The following is a 14649-nucleotide window of genomic DNA, read 5'->3' as shown; positions in this document are numbered from 1 at the left end:
CATCGTGTCTGGGACTGCAGGCAGTGCCTGGAGCCTCTCACTGAACCTGGGGCTGGGAGACTGTCTCCTTGCCTGTAGGAGATGTGCATTGGTGGAGAACCTGTGCCACCAAGTAAAAGATCTGCAGGAGGAGGCCAGCAAACTGTTTAGCATCAGAATTGATGAGAAAGAGACCAACAGGATCTTCTATGAGATCCTGCAGATACAAGAGGAGCCTCAACTCCCAACAGCATCGAAGGCAGGCAGGCAGAGTCTATGCCTATCTGCTTGGGAAAGGGAGACTCCCATGATGGTGAAGGCTGGAAGCTTGTGACTACCAGCAACAGGAGCAAAGCTTCTGTTCTCCCTGCAGATCTGCAGCTCCAGAATAGGTTCAGTGCCCAAGTAGGAGACGAGGGGTTGGGAACTCTGTCTATCTGTCCTGGTTTCGGCTGGGATAGAGTTAATTTTCTTCCTAGTAGCTGGTATAGTGCTGTGTTTTGGATTTTAGTATGAGAAGAATACTGATAACACGCTGGTGTTTTGGCTGTTGTTAAGCGGTGTTTACACTAGTCAAGGACTTTTTCAGCTTCCCCTGCTCTGCCAGGTGCACAAGAAATGGGAGGAGACACAGCCAGGATAGTTGATCCAAACGGACCAAAGGGCTATTCCATACCATATGATGTCATGCCCAGTATATAAACTGGGGGAGTTGGCCGGGGGGTAGCGATCGCTGCTCAGGGACTGGCTGGGCGTCGGACGGCGGGTGGTGAGCGGTTGTATAATTTTTTATTCTATTTTTTTCTTTTTCCCTCCCTTGGGTTTTGTTCCTCTCTCTCTCTCTTGTTGTTTTCCTTCTCATGACAATTCATTATTATTATTACTATTATTTTGTTCCAATTATTAAACTGTTCTTATCTCAGCCCACGAGTTTTCTTACTTTTGCTCTTCCGATTCTCTCCCCCATCCCACTGGGGGGGAGTGAGTGAGCGGCTGCGTGGTGCTTAGCTGCCAGCTGGGGCTAAACCATGACACCATCAAAGCATCCATGCTGATGGAGCCTGAGCCATGCAGCAGCACAGGAGAGATCAGTGAGTGACAGTAAGAGGTGACTTCCTGCTGCAGAGGACAGAGGCCCCCATCTGCCAACCTGTCTTGCTCTCTGGGGACATTTACTGCATGCTGGGAGCTTGGATCCAGGACACTGTGGGAAGACTGCTGAGGTTTGTCCAGCCTTCAGACTATTACCCCCTTACACTCTTCCACAGGGCCACCAATGATACACAAAGATGGGTGTGATGCCATTCAGACGGACCTGCACAGGCTGGAGAATTGAGCTGAGAGGACCTCCTGAAGTTCAGCAGAGGGAAAGGCTGAGTCTAGCACCTGAGGAGCACCAGTACACGCTGGGGACCAACTGCCTGGAAAGCAGTTGCAGGAAAGGACCTGGGAGTCCTGGTGGACAACAAGCTGACCATGAGTCAGCAAAGTGCCCCTGCAGCAAAAAAGGGCATCAGCATCCTGGGCTGCATTAGGAAGAGCATTGCCAGCAGGTTAATGGCAGCACTCTGCTCAGCACTGGTCACATCTGGCATGCTGGGTCCAGTGCTGGGATTGTTCACCCTCAAGAAGAGATGGCTCTCAGGGAGGATCTTTTCAATATCTATAAATATCTGATGGTAGGACGTAAGAAGATGGAGCCAGACTCTTCTCAGTGGCGTTCAGTGACAGGACAAGAGACAACAGGAACACCTTAAAATACAGGACATTCCACTGACACACAAGTACAAACTTTTTTACTGTGAGGGTGGTTGAATACTGCAACAGGTTACCCAGAGAGGCTGTGGAGTCTCCATCCTTGGAAATTTTCAAAACCCAGCAGGGCGTGGTCCTGGGCCACCTGCTCTACCTGACCCTGCTTTGGGCACAGGATTGGACTAGACAATCTCCAGAACAACTAACCTTTAATTTTGTGACACTCAAGCCAAGCAGCCTGCAAAGATAAGAACTTGCAAATGGAGGCTTAGCTTCTACAGGTACATAATGCCCTTCATAATTTAAATCTTTGCATGCACCATGCTGAGCTAGAGGAGTACAACACACCATAGCATTTTGGAGACTTATAGTTAATGTTGATCACTGGTCTCCATTATAAATACTTACATTTGTCCCCTTATCGTTTTGCCAAAATTTATCTGACTTACAATTTCTCTTTGCCTCGGGCTGAGTGTTTTTGGAAAGATTAACTGAAATCAGTTGAGCCGTTGCTGCGAACAAGGGCGAGGGAATTGGGTCAGTCTATTCACATTAAAAAATTCCAACTGTTCCTTCACAGGACTTCAGTGCCTCCAGCCATGAGGTCAGCAAAGGTGCCCTTTACCGGGGCCACAAAAATCTATGAAGCTTTAGCAAAAGTTGAAATCTGCTTAAAGCAACCCCAACACATGTTTAGCAATGCTTGTCAGAGTCCAGCAGTTAAAAATCTTTGCAGTTTATTCTTATGCTGACCATGCCCTGCAGAGCTCTGATCTGCAGATCACACTGACAGGCTACAGTAGGACGAGATCACAGCTAGACACCCAACCAGACCATGGGAGAGCAGTAACGAGTGCCCTTGTTGCTGGCCCATGCTGCATCTGGCACTAACAAGTGGAAACAGGCTTGGTGCTGAGTGATCAAGACTTAGGGCAAACAAGCATGTCAGCGCTTTTGGGTTAGCAAGCATTTTCTCAAAAGAAGTACACTGCAAAGAGACCAGAGACTCCCAAGCTTGGAATACAACTTGTCACTGGAACAGGAATCCTCTGAGCTAACCACGCTGTTGCAAATGCAACACTCAGAGCTGTTGGATGACAGCTAAAACAAAGAGCCTGAATGCCCAGCTACCCCACACACCGTGTCTTATCAAAGGCAGGAAGGGTGTCAGCTGAATTCAGGCACTGGAAATGTCCACACTAGCACTTCTGGTTTTTTAGCAACACTTACCTTTTTTTTGTTTTGTTTCCTCCCCCCCGCCCCCCCCCCCCCCGTGAAAGCTTCTAAACATCCACAGTAAAATACATTTTGTCTGGCAATAAGCAAGGGCAGTACTTCAAGGGGATGTGTCTCCCCAGCACCCACCAATTCAAATCAGTTGAGAGCACATTTGTACTGTCTCCATGCCTGGAAGCCACTGTCTGCAATTAGTCCTAAAACATGAGAAACAACTGTAACCACCTTTCAAAATACACATCACCTTCTGTCATTTCATGTGAGCAGGGACCAGGTAAGTCTCTGCCAGTAAATCATCTCATTATTTTTATTTAACGATTTTACATTTGTAGGGAATCTCAAAATGATGGGTTACCTGGTGAAAGGTCTTTAAAGTCCTGGGTAATTCCAAGCACAAGGGTCAAACACAATTTAAAGATTTCTCATTTTGGTATTTTCCATGAAGTGATAAAGAAATACAAAAGCAGTGCATGCCCCATGCATTTCCTCTTAGGCACCTGAGCTGTTTCACTTTATCTATAACCCACTTTAAGACAATTTACTAACACACAATTAAAGCTTGCACAACAGAAAAGCATGGCCATGTCTAATCAGAGGGTCTGGTAATGAGCTTCACAAGGCTGTCAAAATGATTTGACCTCATCAGGGGGCAGTTGCCATGGCTTTGTTTTCTAATAACTTCTGTTGGCACATGAACTCTGAAGTATCATTGTGGTTCCTTCTTCATTGATATCACATGGGTCATCATCTCCCATCCCAGGAGAACTTAGACCCTGAGAGGACCTATTCAATAGGCTGATCTCTGGCTAAAGCCGTGGCAAGACCATGCAGAAAGAAAAAAAAGTCTGAAGGGCAAGGTACTGCACTGGTCACAGCAGGACACTGAGAACCACAGGGCTTTCTAATAGTGACAGTCAGAAGTATTTTGCACTCCTGGAAAGGTTTTAAAGCAGGTAAAAATATTGCAAAATGTGTGCAAGCAGTCAAATTGATTTAAAGGCATAACCCTCATGATCATATATCCTGTCTAGTTTTATTTTCGGGAAACAAATGAATTAGCAAATGTAATTCTCAGGAAGGCTTAAGAAAAGCAATTTTTAAAGCCTACAAGCATAGTTGTTGGAATCTCCTGTGAGGGTACAAAGCATCTATAGCAGCTATCTCATATAGTTGTCCAAACACAATTGTGCATAAATTTGCATTTCAGTTGCAGAATGTTAAAGTGCATCCGGAATGATTCAAGTTACTTTTTTTTTTTTTTTTCCAAAATGCTGGGAGTAATTTTCATTAGAGACACCCTTGAAGGAAATCCTAATCAGCCTGCAGACATTCCCTCAAGATGAGCAGACTATTGTCACAAATTGTTTTCTCAGTTAAGGTTATTTTCACTTGATACAGTGAAATACCCAGTTAGCCTTACAAAATTTGGTCTTACTTTATTCTTTTATAATATTTATTATCCTCATTTTGGAGGCTTATCCTTCACTGAAGTTTCAAAATAGAAAATCTGCTTGCAAAAATTACACTGGCTATAACATTAACATGCAAGTGTTTCAGCCCAGCCTCTGGTCTCACCGAAGTCATACAGAACAAAGGGCTTTGAAATGCAACGTGCCAGTTATTTTTGATGGCTACCAGTCTATTGCAGTTTCTCTTCCTCTTAATGGGATGTCTCCTATTTTTGGACCAAACAATCACTTTCCGCTACACAGACACAATGAATTATTCAAAAATTCAAATTAGGCATGACATTTCTAAATCGCCTTCTTTTAGCAGTCAGTTAAAAACAATAAGACTTGCTTCCTCTGTGTTTTATCTATTCTATTCTGAGATCCATGGTTCCTGTTACGTAAACTCTCCTCCTCTGAGTGCTGTCAGTAAAGATCCCCAATCCCAGAGATTAACGTGCATTAACAGCTCTCACAGGAGCTACTCTCAGAAGGAACAATTAAAGAATGATTTCTCTCCCAAACTGAGTGTGAGACCTAGCTGTCAAGCCAGGCCAGCAGCAAGAGCCAACAGCAGTGCCAAGCATCCCCTGGCTGTTTTGTGGTACCCCAGGCATGGGAAGGGCCCACTGGGGGATGCTGGGCAGCTGTGGGGTCATGCACAATGTCTAACTCAGCTCCGCAGGGACCCGTATGCAACCTTTGCTCGCAGGCACAGAAGAATTGCCCACTGGTGGTATCTCAGACCCTTCAAATTTCTCTCTTCAGCATACACAAGATGAAGAAATCCTAACAAGAATAGATACTGCTACTTATTTGCCCTTCAGTAGTCCTTAAGTCCTGTCCCTGTGGTGTCTCTGAATCGCACTGTAGGTACTGAGGCTGTTGGGACCAACCTATGTAGTCATTAGAGGTGCCTTTTCTGCAGATACCATCTCACTTCCCTGCCATGATTTGTGGCAGGGTTTTGGGGAGAAATTTGCACCCTCTATTATTGCCTGATTTCTGTGGTTTATTTTGTCTGTGGTTTATTTAAGCCCATGCATCCACTCATCCCCCCACCAACATTACATAGCTTATTCTTCTCCACTTTAAATCTAATTGCTACACATTTTCCCAGTTACAATTATATCTTGTTTGGTGCTCAGGATTGAAACATTAAATCACTTCTGTTTACCTGTTTCAGGAAACAGAATTTTCGATTCCACTACCTTATGCTAGAAAATAAAGGAAATCTGTTTATAATAATTGACTACATAAATATCAGCCTATTTTAAAATTTTAAAAGGTGGATTGTACATACTGGGCCACCACAAAGTGTGTATGATATGTCTCTCTCTTTAATCAAGACAATAAGCATCAGCAGCAAATGCAATGCAGAAACGTCTGAGCTAGCACGGACCCAAGCTGCTGGGTTCCCAGTGTACAGCACAACGCAGCTGGGATTTACAAGCAGCCTAGTCCTATCCCTGCAGAGCTGCAGCTGCCTAAAATCCCAGCGCCAACCCTAGCACCTCTGCACGCATGCTGCAGATATGTCCTTTGAAGATCTCTCTCCAAAGCTGCCCTCAGGAAAGGGTTGGGATTGTCATTCAGTCTCAAGACAGGTCCTCCTTGCTCACCTGTCAGCTCTTTCTACTAATGGGATCGAAGTAGTTGCAGTTCCTTCAAGTGTGATTGTTCCCATGCTATGCAAACTATTTTTGCAAGCTGAGCATTTTGGCAAAATGGGATGACAACCTGTCATTCAGGAAATGATGGAACAGGGAATGCCCAGCAACCGATGTCCTTAATTGCTGCCTCACGCCATGAAATCATCCAGGGAGCAACTTTGTGTCAATGATGGGAGGCATCGGGGTAGCGTTGAAGCCACCAGCTTTGTGCTGCAAGCTCCAGGCAGCATTCCTCTGCTACACTTAGGCCTTTCCAGGGGATGTACAGCACTTGGCTATGGTGAAGGGTCTTTTGAAATGACAAGGTGAAGGGGGAGTGTTGCTACAGGGCACCAGAGCTGGCTAGGCAGGTCCTCACTCACTTGCAGTGCAGTCTGATCTATGCTGCTTTATCCCCTGATGGGCAGTCAGTAGCCTTTTCTGTTTTGTCCCACCAACTGCCTGGGAGGGGATTCAGCAGATGACTTCCTCTACCAGTGGATGCAGCCTCAAAGCACAGCCCTCTTGCACATCCTGCTGAACTGAAAAATTTGTGTCCTACCTGGTGTGTCCTGCCAGCCCCAGAGATCCTCACTGTTGTCCTTAAGCAGTGGCCAAAGCCACCACCCAGAGGGACACAAACATCACCTTCCTGGAGCAGAGTCTGGTTTCTTACCAGGGTGGAGCAATCATGGACAGTATCTCCATAGGGAAGGTTGGCTCCTGACCCTCCTCCATTAGCAAATGACTCATACCCAGCAAAGGGAGTTGTATCTCTTCCAAAACTGTTGAGTTTTTAGGATTTTTATCTTATAGCTCTGGACATTTTGTGTCCTTACACATGACCAATCTTTCCTTTGATTTCAGTTCAGCTTGTGCGTTTAATGACACTTCGTTACAAGTTCCCCCCAGTAACTGGGCATTTTGTGAAAAGGTGTGATTTTTTGGCTTACTTTTAAATAGGCCACGTCTCAGTTTCTAAGCGACCTATTGTTGCTGTGCTACAATACTGGGTGGACAGAAGTCTCTGTTCCCAAAAGCAGTCATTACTATGTGTATCTTTAACCTCTCCCACTGCCTGCGCTCACAATGCGCCATTTGAAATCCATCTCTGAACCCTTCCCCATGGAGTCAAGTTGGTTTTGTAGCCGGCAGTGCTGAATACAGAGTGTGACGCCTTTTATTCCCTAAGCACCTTTTCCATTCATCCAGATTTTACGACACTGCAGTCGCAAGCATCCAGAACTCCTACCTTCAGCCCCAGATCCAGTTCCTTGAGAGAGCGCTTTATTTCACTGGTGAGGATGTTCATACGCTCACATTCCTGGAAGGCAACCACAACGTACGGCGTCCTCTCATCCACCTTTGCCATCAGTTCTGCAATGTTAAACTCATCCATCAATTTCTCTAACATCTCTTCCAGAAGAGCTTTCACCTGTGTGCCAAAGGGAAAAAGAGAGAGGGATGTTAGTGAATGACCCACTGGGCTTCCTCAGCTGACAGCTGCCTGAACACAGGATGAAGACTCCATCTGCCAGCTAGTGACTGCGAAAACAGCCGGTGTCAGCTGCGCTGGGCATGGCACCTTTCAAAGAGCTTGCCCCATCCTATTAAAATTCAAATGCTTACGAAGTTAATGTCAGATGAGAAGCTTTCAAAATGATGGTTTAAAAATGTCACTGTGACATGCAGCAGTCTCCTCTCTTCTTGGGTCTTGAGCCTGTATTCTTACTTCTCCTAAGGTCAGATTCAATGCAAGAAGACGGATGGGGCTATAGCCTCAGCTGAGCCTCAGGACAACTGAGCTTATGAGCTGTTTTTCTGTGGTGTATTGATAGAGAGAGGTGATTATATAAAATTGAATTTTAAGCTGAATTTGGCATTCTGAACTAATAGAGCTATGGAAGAAAAGCATAATGAAACAAAATTATTTTCTGGTCAACATTACAGCTTGATTTGGAAACAGTGCTTTATATCTCTAAATACCAAACAGGGAAAGCTCCAATGCACTAGGATGTTTCTAGTGTCTATAAAATAAATGAAACAGACAAAAACTTTTCTGATTGACAATAAAACGTGAAGACCCTAATCTTCATGGGATCAGCTGTATCTCTCAGGTTTACGTGGGCTGTTAGGCAACTTGGTATGGAAGTGTCTCACACAATGCTTTGCTTTACGTCTGTGCTGGAACCTGAGCAAGACTTCTGCTTCTTGGGGATTTTTCAGGAACACATAATGCACAGTTACAATTCTGCAATCTGATGTGCAAAACCTGGCATGTGGGTGCTAGTGATAGCTGCCAGCCAGTGACAGAGGCAGCCCAGGGTAATTTTATTGCCATGCCCACCAACATTCATATTTTGGACGCTGTACTCTAATTTCCTCCCATTGCTGCTCTTCCAAATCCTCCACATTCACGTCAGACATTACAAAGAGGTGACGACGTGTAGGCTGTTATTGCAACCAGCTAGGTAGCTAAAGTTAAAGCTCGGCTGGAAAAGCTCTTCAGCTGCACCTCAGGTGCAGTATAGAAATATCCTCTAATTTGAAATTCCCCTGCAAATCCCTTTGGCTCAAATTTCTTCACAACAATTACAGCTCATTTTCTGTAATGTGGCCTCAGAAACCTGTGGGAGTAACTGGACTTGTCAGTGCCTCAGGAAAATGGCAGGCTCGCAGTTTCCCTGCAAACTCCCTAAAACTACCTCAGCCAAACCAGGGGCTGGAAATCCTCAAATGGAGGAGCTAAGAGACAACTCTTAACTCACTCTCATTGAAGGACCTAGTGAAAGGGATACAGCCAGTGCCAGTTATAGCTCAGATAATTAAAGAGATCACCTCCAGAAGAAAATTAGCTGTGGGAGCATCCCCCCAGGCACAATGCAGTGCAGTGGGGCCACACTCAGGTTGCTTTCAGGCAGCTTTTCTTCTCAGAGAGATCACGAAAGCCATGAGGACTTCTGTGCTCCCGTGACAGTCTTCTTGACTGTCACCAGGAGTTTGCAGGGTAGCCATGCCCTGTGATACCACTGCTGGATCACTCACTGATAATTTTGCTTCTCTGGCCAAGGAGTTTAATTGTATTTCAATAGCAAAAGGACTGGGAGGGGAGAGGAGGTAGTCACATTTGCTATCTTTGAGCATCTCCTTTGGCTTTGCTACATCTGGATTATTCCCCTCACCTCAAATTCCAGTATGAACTGAAAATTGAACATGTCCAGCACTTCTAAGAGCCCCTTAGGCAAAGGCAGTAAGTTCTCCAGCTCCACACCAAGCCAAAGGCAGCATGTGTGAAACCACAGACTTCATATAATCTATTAGCCATTCATCAATTTGCAAAGCTTGAAACACAGAGCTGGGACCTTAAGAGTGCAGCAATAAAAAACCTGAGCAAGTGTTGGTTGGTTTCAGATCCTGTTATGAATGCTTGGGCCAGATTTTAATGAGCTGTGAGTTTCTGGAGGAAGTGCTGAGATCAGCCTGGTACATAGGCATAGCGAAGGAGTTCAGCTGGAAATAAGGAATTACACGGCCCCTGGGAGCTTGGGAGCTGGGTGGGACCTGGTGGCAGCAGTAAGAGGTGGGCTGAGCTGTGGGTGGCACATTGTACCTGGCAGACGGTGCACTCGGGGAGCCCATTGTTATACCAGTCACAGCATGGTGCACAGGGACCGGTGGCTCAGAGACAGTGGAGGCCACAGGAGGCTTATTTGCAACGTCTTCACAGGATGATAATGAAGGCACTGCAGTTCAGGGGGTAATTAAAAACCACTGTCCTATTACTGACAATACTCCAATTACATCCCACCATGGTGATGTTCTGCATAATATGAGGCTAGTGGTTTTAGACACTAGTTTTGTATCCAGCAAAGGCAGATCACATTATAATAAGCGGGTGTGAGACAAATCTGAGCTAGACAGGACTACTTATGAATGAGACAGGTATCAAAATTCAACAGCTCCTTCCTCTACCATTCTCACCTTTTCTTCCCTGGTCACCACTCCTCCTTCGCCCAGGCTAGTGTCCCGGGGCTGCATCTCCAACACGATGCGGAAGAGCTTCTCTGAGGTCTGGGTAAGGAAGCCAATCTCAGCATTGGGATGGAGGCCATACAGATAAGGAGACTCAGGAGGCAAGGCATCGTCTATATACTGTACAGAGAAATTCAGGTTCAGGTTAGATACAGAGTCCAGGGAACTTTGCCTGCAGAGTTCATGGCGCTGGAATTATCACCCATCTGAGTAAGTAAGCCCAGGCTGATATAACTCTGCTTGTGGCTGAAACACCAGTAAACTGATGGGAGAAAGGAGTGTACAATTGTTTACAGAACTGCTTCTACTCCTGCTGTGAAAATTTAGTAATTGCTAAAGTTTGGCTTGGCTACATATCTCAGGCCTGGACCTTCTCTAGCAATTATCCACTGTGCATTTCAGCATCAATATCCTGAAATCTCTTGTGGGAATTTAGCTTCCAGTAGTTAAGTTTTATGAACAAAACCAGCCTAATATGCCTATCTCTGCTACTGCATTTGTGTACAAAGAACAGATGAGATCAGTAAGTAGATCAAGATGACCCTTCAGTGTTTCTCATCGAAACTGATGATAAAAGGAGCTTGAAAGGGCCATTTTAGCAAACAGTATATGGATGTAATTTTCCAGGAGCCCCACTCAAGTCTCAAGAACCAATACAGTTGTTCTATTCATGCATGAACAGAATGAGCCCATGATGAAGTAGCAAATTACCATTAGACTCAGTTCATCCAAGGGAACGCTGAAACGTCTACAGAAACAGAACATAATGGGAAATAACAGGAGGTGTGTTGAAACACTGCAGTCCTATTCACTGCCTCCTAAAACAGATTATAGGGCAGTTATGGAAGACATTATATTTATGTGTATAAATAATTCCAGAAAACAAAGAGCTTACCTGATGATAGCCGCTATAGTCCATGTTCCCTGGGAGGGGGAATCCTGGAGCAAGGAGGAGTTCTCCCTCCAGCATTTCTGGCTTAATAAATTCTTCCAAGTAGGTTTTGCAAAGCCGCCTGTCCCAGTCATCTGTAATGTGACCTCCATACATAATCTCACCAAAGAGGTAGCGTAAATCATCATATGGGACCTGAAGAATGAACCAGGAGGGCATGAAGGAGTTCAGAGAGCCAGAGCTCCACCAGCCCTGTTGTTGAGCTGCAGGCTACAGCACTAAGCACTGATCTGCACAGTGAGTGCTTCCACTTCACTATTTCAGTTTTCTAAGTAAACAAACATTAGGTAGTAGTTAAATCCTGCCCAAGGAAAACTGGATCACAGCATAGATTTCGTGCAGTTTCCCACTGAAATGCAAATTTATTCTAAGCTCTGTTAAACCAAAGACCACTATCTATTTTCAATGAATAAAGACCACAGGCACCACTATTTGCTATGATTCGTAAGCTGCTACAGACGTGAGTGGCGCTGAAGCTTCCCATCTCACCACAAAGGTATACCAAACTGTGACGTTATAAAACTAAAGATACCAAGGAAATGGCATTTAAGGAGACTTCCCAGGAGTTTCAGCACAAGCCAGTCCATCATTGGCGGTTAAAAGCCACCAAACAGCCCACCTTTGATTCACGCACCTTTGAGCTGGCCTCCAGGTAATTATACAGCACGTTCACAGAGATAGTGAGGTCTCCAGTGTTGAAGGGGTAGGAACGGTTCCAGCCTTGGGGGCCAAACTTGCGCCTTTCTGCCACCAAGGCGTGGAAATAGCAGAGGGCAAACAGGATGCTCTTGAACTCATTCTCCCGGGTGCACATCTCCAGGGTATCCTGCAATACAGGGCTGCGTAAGTCCACATTGCCCTCTGTCTCAGCAACTCTCAGGCCTCCCAAATACACTGGACTTTGGACAGGGGTGAATTGATTTGCCCAATCAGTTCATTTCACATTCATATACACATGAATATACACTTTCACTGTTTTTCTAAGTTGGTGGCTTTGCATTGCAAATTCATGGGCAAATTCTGATGCATATTTTCCAAATTAATATTTTCTTTTCCAACTTAAAGTTGCTTTGCACAGGAAAACATGCTGACAGCCAAGAAGGGAAGGAAACATGCACCCACCCAACGCCCCATCACCTGCATGTGCCTCACATCCCACAGCAGGGAGATGGAAAGAGGCACCACACAGGGCAAGAGTGCCAGCAGTGTGACTGGGACTGCGGCCCTAGGCAATGCTCCTGCCAAGGAGAACTGTACCTGGAAGAACTACAGTCCGTCCTGCCCCTTGAGTACAAAAGGTTTCCTTGGAGCAGCATTTCTCTGAGCTGCAGGGCTGAAGCAGCAGGGAGTTCTCCCAGAAAGGCTGTGCTCCCGCTGCTGTGACCCTCTGCACAAAGCCAGCCTGGCCGTGTGCTGCAGCAGCGTATTCGCTGATGGCACGACCTTGTGCAGCACACCAAAGCAGGCATGCAAGAAACTGCTAAAAATCCAGGCAGGGGAGATCAAACACTTGCAAAACCAAAATCTAATGCAGCCCTTTAAAGCCAGCACGGCAATGGGCGCTTCCTTTCCCAACTTCCAGGTGACGCTTAAAGTTTTAATATCTACAAACGAGTAGGCAGAATTGCAATGTCAGAGGTGGATGGGTGGGAGGCTGAGTCATTTAATCAATGAAAATGAACAAAGGGAAGCGGTCACCGAAGAACCCTGAATGGTGCTGGGAGTCACGTCTCAAGCAGGTGGGCACCAAGGGGAAGCCTGGACAACCATGCCTGTTCCCAGCAGCCTAAGTATCAATGTTCCAGGAGAGCAGAGCAGCAGAAGGGATGAAGGACTGGAGCTGTGTGCATGGCATGAGGCTGAAACTCAGCTCTCATGGGGGAAGCTGAACCTCTTTTCTGTGGCTGAAGCCAGGTGGAGGCTGGGAAAGCTCTGGCTCTCGCTCTGCGTTGGCGGTGTGGCTGAGCAGCAGATCCCCTGCCCCACAGCAGGAACCTGATGGGATCTCCCATGGCCAACAGTGCAGATCTCCCCAGACCTGGGAGATGAACATGTTTGGTAGGGCTTGCCTGCACCTCCACCTACATCTCTGCAAACCCTCCCCAGGAATAGCATATCCAGGGTACAGTAGCTCTGACCTGCACAGCTGAGCAAGTGGCTGATCAAGGAGGGAGCAGCTACACCAGCCCCTCCATCCTCCCTCCCCAAGGACAGCCCCTTTAAGTCCACTCTGCTATGTGACAAAGACTACAACGGGTGCCCGTGTGACTTCCCTTCATTGTCTTTATCTTAAAAATATACAGTTAGACCTTTAATCAGCTGGGGAGCATAACAGAGCTCAGGATCTGAGCTGAAAAGGAGGAATCCATTACTGTAAAGTATGCAAGACGTTGACTAACTGCATAAGATGATCAAGAACATCCCAAACCCTGTTGTCCCCTTGATGAGACAACACTCTCAGCTCCCTTCATTATCAGCAACCTGATGAAGAAATGGTTCAAATATGTGCTGAACACCTTTCTCATTTCAGAAAATGCCCCTGGACTTCAAGGGGAGCTTTCCTGAATGAACACTGAGTGAGAATCCAGCTCAGTCTCATTCGGCCTCTCTATTTAGTTGTGCATTTTTCTTCAGCTACAAAGCAGAACAATATTCCTCGAAAAGAATAATGGGCCTTCTTTGTGACTTTCAGCTGAAAGCTAAATTTGAACATCCATTCTGTACAAAGCAGGGAAATGAGGTGTAAAGGGGCCCCACCCACTCACTCCAGTATTTCTGATAAGAGACGTTTTATAATACTCTGGCAATTTAGAAAATGCTAATTACTATGTGATTGAAATGAGCAGAGGCAGGATGGAGATGTTACTTGGGGTGAAGGCTCTCCCCTCCCTTGCTCTCCAGGACATTTTGTGGAGTTCTAGATGATGAATGACAGTAGATAAAAATGGAATAATCTTCCCTGACTACTTGCATTAATCTTTGCGTGGTACCTCCCCACCTCACCTGCTCAGCAATGTTAGCTCCTGTACTTGAGATTCCCTCCATACCAACGTCTAAGTGCAAAAATAGTTGTGAGCTGCCCCCATTTCTCTGCCCCATGGATGAGTGTGTGGGGCAGATAGGCTAGGGTTTTTCCTTCCTGGTCCCAAATGACAAGAGGCTGTATGGAGAGAAAAATAAAGCAATCCTGCAAGGTTTGCCCTGCGTGTTCCCAGCACAGTCACCAGCAGAACGGAGAGGCTGTAGTAACTTCAGTGCTAGTGATCCAAAAAGGCAGTTCGAGGGGTGAATGTGCCTTCAGGCCCTTCTGGTTCTTTTAACAGCCAGGGTCTTGCTGTGAGAGCTCGTCACGCCCAGGTAACGGCGATGTGTGAATGCAGGTAACAGGCGTTCAGGGCAGCAGAATGCAATGGTCTGTGTTTCTAGGAAAGGTATCATCATAAATGCGAGCGGTTAGCACTTAGCCTTTTGTGTCATGCAGAAAACAGGTCAGCAGAAGCACAGCCACCTTTAGCAGGGAGACATGCCAGGCTCCAGCATGGCTTGACACACAGGCTGTTCCCTGGGGAGCCGCCAGCACTTGATCCCTGCACCG

The 14649-nt window shown here is 46.1% G+C and overlaps 1 protein-coding gene across 1 annotated transcript in view; it reads right to left on the bottom strand.

Annotated features, from left to right (window-relative positions):
* Positions 1-14649, bottom strand: part of LOC142417837 (dynein axonemal heavy chain 9-like) — a 121606-nt gene that overhangs the window by 8061 nt on the left and 98896 nt on the right. The window contains exons 20-23 of the mRNA XM_075518928.1: positions 11689-11880; positions 10998-11189; positions 10052-10222; positions 7323-7505 (exon numbers count right to left, since the gene is read on the bottom strand). Of these exons, the coding sequence (XP_075375043.1) occupies positions 7323-7505; positions 10052-10222; positions 10998-11189; positions 11689-11880 (738 nt within the window). The remainder of the gene's footprint in view (positions 1-7322; positions 7506-10051; positions 10223-10997; positions 11190-11688; positions 11881-14649) is intronic.

This window comes from Mycteria americana, chromosome 16 (genome assembly GCF_035582795.1).
Source record: "Mycteria americana isolate JAX WOST 10 ecotype Jacksonville Zoo and Gardens chromosome 16, USCA_MyAme_1.0, whole genome shotgun sequence".
Lineage (NCBI taxonomy): Eukaryota > Metazoa > Chordata > Aves > Ciconiiformes > Ciconiidae > Mycteria > Mycteria americana.
Note: the sequence above shows the minus strand (reverse complement) of the source record. Positions and strands in the feature narration are given on the sequence as shown.